Below are 10045 nucleotides of genomic sequence, written 5' to 3'. Positions count from 1 at the left end.
ACCAAAGTACCCAAATCTTATAATGGCTATAGCAAGATGTCGAACAAGGAACGGAATACATCATACTACAGCTGCTAAAAGCAAAATCTAAACATCATTCATGAGAAAGAAAATTTTCTCTTTTTTAATGATTTGATTGTATAAAGGCGTGATAAAACTCATTATAAAGTAATTGTTCGATTGTTGTTTTCTTGTTATTGCAATCATGTCAAAGGAATTTCATAAAATGTCTTTAGCAACAAACTTTCCGTGCAAAATCCATCTTTCTGACGATGGTTTTTCATTTTTAAGTACTTTTATTAAAAAGTATTTCTGATTGGTTGAAAAAACATGAGGAACGACCTCTTATTGGTCAAAGAAAGACAATATCTATTATTACGACGACACACATGGTTCAAAGAAAATAAATTTGTGCTCAGTCCAGCTACGCTATACAAGTGTCCTTGAAGTAATCAAGGGATGGCGCACAATATTAGCATATTTATTTTTCTTATAAGCATATACTTTATAAGAATCAAATCAATAGCTCTTGATAGACGGTGACATACCTTTCGGCAATTAGTTCTTACAAAATAAACAAAGGACGGTGCACAATATGAGCATATTAATTTTTCTTATAAGCATATACTTTATAAGAATCAAATCAATAACTCTCGATAGACGGTGATATACCTTTCGGTAATTAGTTCTTACAAAATAAACAAAGGACGGTGCACAATATGAGCATATTTATTTTTCTTATAAGCATATACTTTATAAGAATTAAATCAATAGCTCTTGATAGACGGTGACATACCTTTCGGTAATTAGTTCTTACAAAGTAAACAAGGGACCGCGCTTAATATGAGTATATTCATTTTTCTTATAAGCATTTACTTATAAGAATCAAATCAAAAATATTTTTAATCCTAGAACAGATCATAAAATTAGTTTTCTTGAAAATATCTGTTCTTACTTGCCAGCTGGAAATACTTTCAATGCTAGAACAGATCCCTAATTTCCAGCCGGAAACCTTTAGAACAGATCAGAAAGGAGCGAGTGATTACGATGCGGAACTTATTAGAACAGATAACGAATTTTCAGCTGGAAAACTTTATAGAACAGATCAAATCGATGACCAAAGCGGGCAGCAGGGGCAAGGTTTACAGATAGTATTTTCCCAGCTGGACCAAAATTGGGAAGCATATATTTTAGGGAAAAGATCGGCCATATTTTGCATTTAGAACTGATCCGAAAATTTCCAGGTGGTAGATTTTTATGTAAGAACAGATCAATAATTTCTAGGTAGAAAGATTTCCTGTTTTTCTAAGAACAGACAGCTGGAACATGCCTTTAAAGTCTATTCACGATAAGTGTGCACTCTTTTTTCATTTACCTATAACTTTTGAAGGAATTCTTCAATCTTTATAAATTTGGTATCATTGGAAAGATATTAGTGAGTGGAACAATTTGAAATAAAAAAAACTTTAAAAAAATTATAATAATGAAGATGAAAATGAAGAAGAAAAAAATGAACATCTTGTAGAAAAGTGCTATAACTATCATTTTCACTGAAGTGAATTCTTAATCATCGAACGTCATCACTGTGAAAAAAATTCTCAAAAATAATCATTCAGTCAAAAGATATCAAACAAAGTTATAAGCTGATTGACGTCTAAAAACGCTGTTTTCTGCAGTTTTTTGCTGTTTTTTGGGGTCAATCACTTATTAACTTTGTATCATAACTTTATATTGAATAAATATTTTAATGAAATTTTTTCACAGTGATGATCTCCTAAGATCAAAGAATCTCTCCAGTGAAAATGAAAGTTATAGCATATTTCTACAAGATCTTCATTTTTTTCTTCTTCATTTTCATCTTCATTTTTAGAATTCTTTTAAAGATTTTTTTGTTTCAAATTGTTCCACTCACTAATATCTTTCCAACGATACCAAATTTATAAAGATTTAAGAATTCCTTCAAAAGTTATAGGTAAAAGAAAAAAGAGTGCACACTTATCGTGAATAGACTTTAGAACAGATATTTATTTTGAAGAAACCCCTCGGTGGCTGCTTTCGAAGTTTTAATTGTTTTATCAACCGTACAATCAATGTGCTCCAGAACAGAAGCACACTCCAGACTATCAAGCAAGGTTTTAGGGGTTGCAAAGTTAGTTGAGTTTTTGAATTTAGCGTATCGCAAAAAAATATCAATTTTCGCAAATTTGTCTTAAATTCAAAAACTTGAATAACTTTGATATCAGACACATGTTTCATATCAGGACGGTGTCTTCCTTTTGTTATATTATGCGGAATAAATAAAAAAATTGTTTTTCTTTTCCTTTTTGTGATCAATCTTGCTCCACATTCGTGTCAATCCAATGTGAAAAAGCTTGTAAGTTGAAATCGACGAGTATAAGCAAACGATTTCACCCCAGCTGGCACACAACACTGTTTCAACGTTAATCCAACGTTAAATGGACGTTGTGAATGTTAGATAAACGTTGAAACAACGTTTTATGCCAGCTGGGCACTCTTATTTAAAAACAAAACCTTTAACTTTTCGTTCATTTCATCATAGGCGTGGTAGCGTGATCAGCAATTTTTCTATTGTTTACCATCGAGTCCCGTTCACAGAGGTTTTGGTTCTCCAAGAAGCCATTGATAAGATCGGTCGAATTGACACGTTGAATACGACCTTCATCAACGTCACTTCAAATGATGGTAGGTTCATTAAAAACAAAGTGACTTGAAAAGACCTTTTTATAAATTACGTTACGAACATCACTTGCCTCTTTTTGAAATTATTACCATGGTGATTAACTCCCAACAGATTTTATTAAAACTACTTTCTATTCATAAAAAAATCATTTTATGTCTCAAGGGACATAATCACCATGGTAATTGTTTGAATACGAGGCAAGTGATGTTTGTGACGTAATTTACTAAAAGGTCTATGATGAGGCCCCCGAGCGGTTTGCGTGATGACGTGATAGGTCCTTTTTTTCTAGCGTGGTTACGTGAAATTTCTTTCGTGATTGCGCGATTAAAGGTTAGAACGTGATCGTGATTTGAAAGATTTCTAAGGCCGTGATGCGTGATTTGGACTTTTTTTAAAGGGATGCTTGATTATCCAAGTTTTTGGCTGATTTTCGTGATCGTGATTGAAGACAAAAAATTGCGTGATATTGTTATTGGAATTAACGCTGAGGGAGCCTCAACGATGTCTGTGTGTATTTTGTGTGGTTTTCTTTTTTTTTGATTTTAAGCAATTATGCAAATTCTTACTATTTTAATGATCGGGATTAATTCACAATATGGGGAGAGGTGTGATGAACGAGACTTTGTTCACGGCTCCGAAATGAAATGAAGCTATTTTATTGGTTACATTCAAGCTTTACTTAAATTTCTTCATTTAGTTTTGGAGAGAGACGGAACCGTTAAAGTGCGAATTTGGTCTGATAAAGTTAAGGCCTCACTTGATACTTTTTACCTTTTTTGAGAATACTTTTGCAAACCTTCCTTTTGTTCGTTACATCATTTATGCCTTTACAACCAAAGTCTTGGCAAAGACAGAAGCTTTTATTTTCACCATACACATCGCTGATTACCATCTTCTCTCTCTTAGTTCCAAATGAGCCACCGAAATTCACAGCTGTTTCAAATACACCATATTCGATTGATATCAATTGGAATCGCGTATCAAACCATTCAATAAACGGCGGTGGCTTGTATCTGTATTACATTTACTATCGATCACTTAAAGGCGATGATCGGTCTTGGAAGGTATATGGTACCAAGAATTTGACAGCCAGGTTGGATCATTTGATACCTGGGAATCTGTACGGTATTCGCATGATGGTTTCTGCACCTGGTGCTAATGGCATCGCATCGCTTGAACAAGAAATATGGACAATCGAAGGAGGTAAGTTTATGATTGCCACGAAAATGTCAAGTGAGATTTGCAAATAACGTTGTGAACATCGTATACATTCAAATGCACCTTTTTGACCATAGCTGCGCGGGCATTTTTTTGTCCGTTTTACAACCCTAAAACCAAAAAAGGTGTAAAAAACGGATTGGATCGAGTTTAAGGGGATGATTAAATAATAAAATGGCACGTGCCTGAAAGCGCGACTACGGTCAAAAAGGTGTATTGTCAATTTCTTTTATGTGTCTTCATAAGGCAAACCATCTTTCATCTACCTATCGAGTGATACTGTTACCTTTTTTATAAAGATTTTTAATGAAAATCCCTGCTATACACCGTTCTTTTTGGTTTATTCGGGTTTGATGAAGTTTGATTTGTCCCACCAGGTGAATTAATTCGGAATTAAAACATTTTTTTCAATGTTTCAGTGCCATACATCGAGCCTCCAAACAGTACATACGATGAGATTGACCACGAAACAACTTATCTGAGTTGGGGTGAAATCACTCAAGAATATGTTCCAGGAACCTTGGTCGGTTACCACATCAAAGTGCGCAAATACCACGAAACACAGTTTGTTGTCCATAGTACTGTTTCCAAATTGATGACAATAACAGGCTTGAAGGCGGATACATTTTATTGGGTTGAAATCACAGGCTATACTATAGCAGGAGATGGTCCAGAGGCTGTAGTGGTTTTCAAAACCCCCAGAGGACGTAAGTTTCTTTATCAGTTAATCATTTATTAGTTTACTTTATCTTAAGCAAATTTCGAAGTTTATGGAAAAGCGAATCGTTTGATAAAAAAGATTTTCTAATATCTCTCCAAACTCCACGAATTAAAAACTTACGTATAAGTATCATTCGGTATTCAGTAATTTATTATCAATGATAGGAATGATTTATCTAGAATTTGCTTAGAAGCGTCAAACTCAAGGTACGAATACCATACCATAGCGTTTATTTAGCGTTTAAAAGACTCTCAAAAGCAAGAAGCAATGAATTTCTCTTTTCACATCAAATCTCAATTGACACAACAATTGTAAATTTAGCACCCGGAGCACCACCACCGAATGTCACGTGCCAAGACATGTATTCCACGAGTGCCATCAATATCACGTGGGACGCCATACCAGAAGATCAAGAGAACGGTTACTTAGTTGGGTACACCATCAAGTATCGTCTGATAAGACAAAGTGGTAAAGACCTTCCAAAGGACGACTCTGAAGTGACTGTAGTTTTTGATCGGTTTGTTTTCGCTCACGAAATCACTGATCTTGTGCCATATGGGATTTATCAAGTCGACATTTACGGATATGCGCTTGAAGGTGATGGGCCTATTGCCACAATTTTTGGAGGTAAATTATAACCATTTGTATAATTTTCTTTTCTTTCCTACGCAGAAGTCCTTTCATAGAGTGGGGCCTCCATAACTCTCCATAGCGCGCACGGGGAACGGAAAGATATGTGGAGTAAAGATTATCAGACATTGTTATCTGAAAAGACCAGGAAACTTATTCGGGTTAAGTAGACATTTTAGTTATAGAGGTTCAAATCATGGAGACTCCACTGTATCAAATAGTCTTTTGACCGGATAGCGATTTTTTCATTATAGAGACGTGCGCATGCCCACCTTTCATTTACACCAACTTTCTTGTCCAACCACCGTATGTTGTGATGGAAGGTCGTGGCTCTAACACTACACTGTCTGGTTTATTCCCTCATTTCTTGGAAATGATCATTAACGGTGTTTGTAATCGATGTCGGTCATATCCAACCTCAATATTGGTGTATAATCAAACACTGACAGGGCATCCTTCGAAGAAAGTTCGTATCAATGATATGAAGAATCAAATTGAAGGATCTCATTTGACGTTTCCACTTTACGGTAATTTTGAGATTGAGAATTTCCAAGGTGTATATCCATACGTTGGTATTGTTCATAGTCAAGGTGTTGCCATGATCGTTGTCAAGGAAACGGTCAAAACTCTTGGTTTTGTGTCCATCCTAACCTCCATTTCCAACGCTTGGTCAGTCATGTTGGTGGCTTTGTTGATTTCTTCTGTCATTGGATGGTCTTTCTGGTTCGCTGTAAGTTTCGGAGTTCTTTTTTTCCTTACACGTACGCTAAAACTTATGAGCACATTTTTTATAAGCAATTGAGTTGCTAAGGACCCAGCCCTATAAGAATGGCCAAAAAATTAAGTAACTTAGCCTTAGTAGCCCTGAAACCGGGAAAGCAACTAAAAGTACCCATTACAGAGGAATTTTCGGCATTAAAATGTGTACCGTTGGTATTTGAATACCAAATTTGATAAAAAGCCAAACTTTTTAGGCATTTTTGGCTCAATAAATCGATAAGTAACTTTTTGGCTGAAATCCGGAAAATCCTTAGCAACTCCAGCCCTGAGCCGAAAATTGAGGTTGCTTATTAAAAATGTATAGCACTGAATTATGAATCAAGTTATCTGGAAATTCTTGAGATTCTCACTGTCTTTTAAATAGGAACAACCTTCTGAAGAATCGGAGATACGACGGGATCGAAGTATCATTGGTTGCTTGCAAGGATTGTGGATTGCTTATGTTACCATGACTACTGTCGGGTAAGTATGAGGACTTTGTTCCACCCTTCTCAACGTCCAACGACGACGAACGTTTTTATTGAATTACTTCGAACTATTAACGTCTGAGATAAATGGGTTTATATTTCGACTTGAAAACAGCACTAATAAAAAAAATTAAAAGGAAATCATTTTATCAATACCAGTTTCATGTTTTATTCAATTAATCCTCAGAGAAACTATATTAGCTATTATTGCTCGATTTTTTCTTCCAGTTACGGTGACTTTGTACCGACAACCAAACTTTCGCAATTACTGATGATGTTTTGGACACTAGCTGGTTTGGTCATTATGGGGCTAGTAACCGGAGTCATCGCATCTGGATTGACCATAAATGATATTGATGAAGTGATCAAACTATACGGAACTGACGTAAGTGTTGCTTGATTCTCTATAAACTGTCCTCTATAAACTGATCAACCTTGTTCCCTGCATATTATCAGTTTTTTTGATGTGTGCGTACTGATAGCGCCTGATAGTCTCTGGCGTCCATAAGTAACGTAATTAAAGCCTGGAATACACGGAGACAAGGTTGCCCTTTGATCTGTACTTTTTTAACGCAAGAAAAAGATTCATTCATCTAGCCAAAACGATTTAAAAACATCCTAAGGCCTGACGAATTTCAGAACATGCAGTCTTTTCTTAATCGAGAAATATAAGATATATATAAAAATAAGATAAGAATATCTTGAGAACACTAAGCTTAAAACCCAAAAAGATAAGAACACAGGAAGGCCTGACAAACCTTTGACATGTATGCTGTCGATATAGTGAAATCTTTTTGACTGTAGATGGCTTTAAATGTAAAGTAAGCCTTCGTTCAGTAACTTAGTATTTATAAGTGTTTTAATCATCTTTTTAGACGGCTGTCATTCAAGGATCTTACGAGAACGGTCTTGCCATAAGACGCAATGCAAAAATTGACGAAAGTCGAAACTATACTGAACCTTTGGAAGTTCTACAAGCTGTCCAAGAAAAAGTGGTCAAGATTGGTTTGATTGATGCTACCATTGCTACAAGTTACACAGAAGATATTAACCGATTGGGTCTCTTTGTGCATAAGGTCATTGACATGAAAAGTGGGCACGGTGTAGCGATATCAGGTGGTTTGGAAGTTATCAGAGATGACGTCAAGAGTTACGTCATGAGTAAAATGCCATTCATCAATGAATTTGTTCGACGAAAAGTCCCGCTGCTCTATGTAAGTAGGAATTCAAATATTTTATTCATGTAGAAATTGGATGATTGAATTAGAGCCCGCTAGTCCGCTTAAGCAAAAAAAAGGATACTTGGAACTATTATATACTACAAGACCACTTAATTGCGCCATCCAGTCTATAAAATTAGCTTTAAATAGAACCTGGGCTACTCAAAACATGGCTTTGAATAGCCTTCAGCCCGTAAGATTTTAGTCTCAAGTGCCATCAACATAGATTTACTTCTATTTATTCACAGCCGGAAAAATTTGAAGTGGAATCAGAGATCATTTCGGAAGCTGAAGTGGTAAACATCATGGTGGTGATGGGTTATGCTTTCGCTTTTTTGTTCATTGTTGGTATTGGATTATGGATCTACAGAAATCGAAAAGTCAAACTCAAGATCGGTAAGACTTTCTCTGAAATGTTGCTTTCAAGATAGAAACCAATGAAGTATAAGCCCGAAGGGTTTGAATCGAATCTTTAAACTTTCTCAGGCAAGAAAAAGTAAAACCTCAAAATATGCGCCGTATTTTTGACGACGGATTGAATCTAGCGATTCCTTTGTTTTCGAGTGATATCTTTTTCGAAATTTAGGTGTAAATTTTAGTTTCAATCTGTCATTTGTGTAAAAACCAGGCGGACCGCGCTAATCCGCGCAACTTTGGTAGGATTTGGTAGGCTTCAAATCCTACCAATGAGATTCGATTCTAGCCTTCGGGCTTATACTTCATTGCCCGGCATTACCCTAACTACTGATCTAATGATTGAAATATCGGCTTCAATCTAAAGCTAAAACTTGAGCCCCACTAGCGATAAGTAATCATAAGGTTTTAAACCATCGCTTTTGTCTTTCTTAAATAGCTTTGTTAAGAAGTCACGACTTGTTTATAATAACAAGACACCCCTGTCAAACCAGTGAAGAAGCTAAATATTTCCGCAATGTCTCTGGGATCTCAAATGCTATTCAATTAATTGCTGTTGGGATGAAATAAATTGTAGATTTCTCCAATAAACGATTTCGTTCAACACTAAACTGACAACAGCGTGTTGTGTGTGCAACATTAACCCTTTTAGCCCCAGGGGGAGGGGGTAGAATTTACCACGCTGATGTTCTTTTGTGTATATCTCGGAGAAAAATTTTTGAAGCAATTTAAAACTTTCCGACTTTAGAAAAAGTTTTCTACATAAAAAAATAATCGAAGGTGGTAGATTCTACCCTTGGGGCTACAAAAACTCAAAAGGCTTGAAATTAATAGGGTTACACGTTTTTTTTTTTAAGAAACTAGTTTTACCAAGCAGCCTCAATGTTTCTTAAAAAATTGGCCTTTTGAGCCTTAAATGTTTCTTACATGTTTCTAAACTTTGTCAAGCTTAAAGAACGCATGTCGATAATACAATAGTCTAATAGACTAATGTACGGTACTTTTCTATCTTCTATATTGATTTTCTGACTTTCTCAAGTGTTTCTAACTGTTATGTAAGTATTTTTCTGGAACTTTTCCTTGATTGAGTTCTTAAAAAAAAGAATCAAAAAATGTTATTTTCTCATTCTCAGCCTCAGCATGTTTCTTAGATGTTTCTTAGTTTTTAGGCATTCTGAGCCTCGTGTTTCTTAAAAGTGTGTTTCTTAAAATAAAAAAAACGTGTAATGATAAAAATATTTGTTTACTTTTTACAGAACCTGTGACAAGTTTGACCATATTTCCACCGTTCAATAATCTGGTTAGTGGGTTTGTCGAAAACGTGACTGAGAAGATTGAAAAGTTAACCGAGGATCAGGAAAATCAAATTGTTGAATTGGATGAGATCAGGAGAAAATACACACGTTTAGTAAGAAGGATTGGTTATAGAAAAGGAACAGCTCAAAATGTCTTTGAAATCGAACGTAAAAAGACTGTTCGAAAATTGAAAATGAAAAAGTATGATGATAAATTAAAGATTTATATGATGGAGAATAATGATTGAAGGTCACGTGATAGTACCTTAAATTAGAGTATATTTTAATTTTATAGAACGCATATTTATTGTATTGTATTTACACTAAAGAATACACCAATTATGAATTTAGAGAACTGTTCTTTAATTTTCTACTTTTTTAAGCAAATATGCTACTTGGATATCCAGGTTGTAAACTTGATCGACTCCACACGATTTTACAATTAAATATACCAGTCCTGCCTGGGTTTACTATCATTTAGTCAGACCATGCGGTAAACAGCAGAAGAAGAGCTTGATTTTCCAGGCATTTAGTCAGCTAATCTCCTGTCTCCTCTCCAAAATAATACTCTCGATGAGCTGTTTCAAAAAAATTTAAAT

General features: G+C 35.2%; 1 protein-coding gene across 1 annotated transcript in view; it reads left to right on the top strand.

Moving 5' to 3' along the window:
- Positions 1 to 9783, top strand: part of LOC136816083 (uncharacterized) — a 60976-nt gene extending 51193 nt beyond the window's left edge. The window contains exons 9-18 of the mRNA XM_067072516.1: positions 2561 to 2703; positions 3608 to 3904; positions 4339 to 4626; positions 4962 to 5267; positions 5525 to 6000; positions 6415 to 6512; positions 6746 to 6902; positions 7393 to 7731; positions 7986 to 8133; positions 9408 to 9783. Of these exons, the coding sequence (XP_066928617.1) occupies positions 2561 to 2703; positions 3608 to 3904; positions 4339 to 4626; positions 4962 to 5267; positions 5525 to 6000; positions 6415 to 6512; positions 6746 to 6902; positions 7393 to 7731; positions 7986 to 8133; positions 9408 to 9694 (2539 nt within the window). The 3' untranslated portion in view covers positions 9695 to 9783. The remainder of the gene's footprint in view (positions 1 to 2560; positions 2704 to 3607; positions 3905 to 4338; positions 4627 to 4961; positions 5268 to 5524; positions 6001 to 6414; positions 6513 to 6745; positions 6903 to 7392; positions 7732 to 7985; positions 8134 to 9407) is intronic.
- The last annotated feature ends 262 nt before the right edge of the window (positions 9784 to 10045 follow it).

The sequence above is a fragment of the Clytia hemisphaerica genome, unplaced genomic scaffold (assembly GCF_902728285.1).
Source record: "Clytia hemisphaerica strain Z4C2 unplaced genomic scaffold, Clytia hemisphaerica genome assembly, whole genome shotgun sequence".
Taxonomy (NCBI): domain Eukaryota; kingdom Metazoa; phylum Cnidaria; class Hydrozoa; order Leptothecata; family Clytiidae; genus Clytia; species Clytia hemisphaerica.
This window is presented reverse-complemented; position numbering and strand designations above follow the sequence as displayed.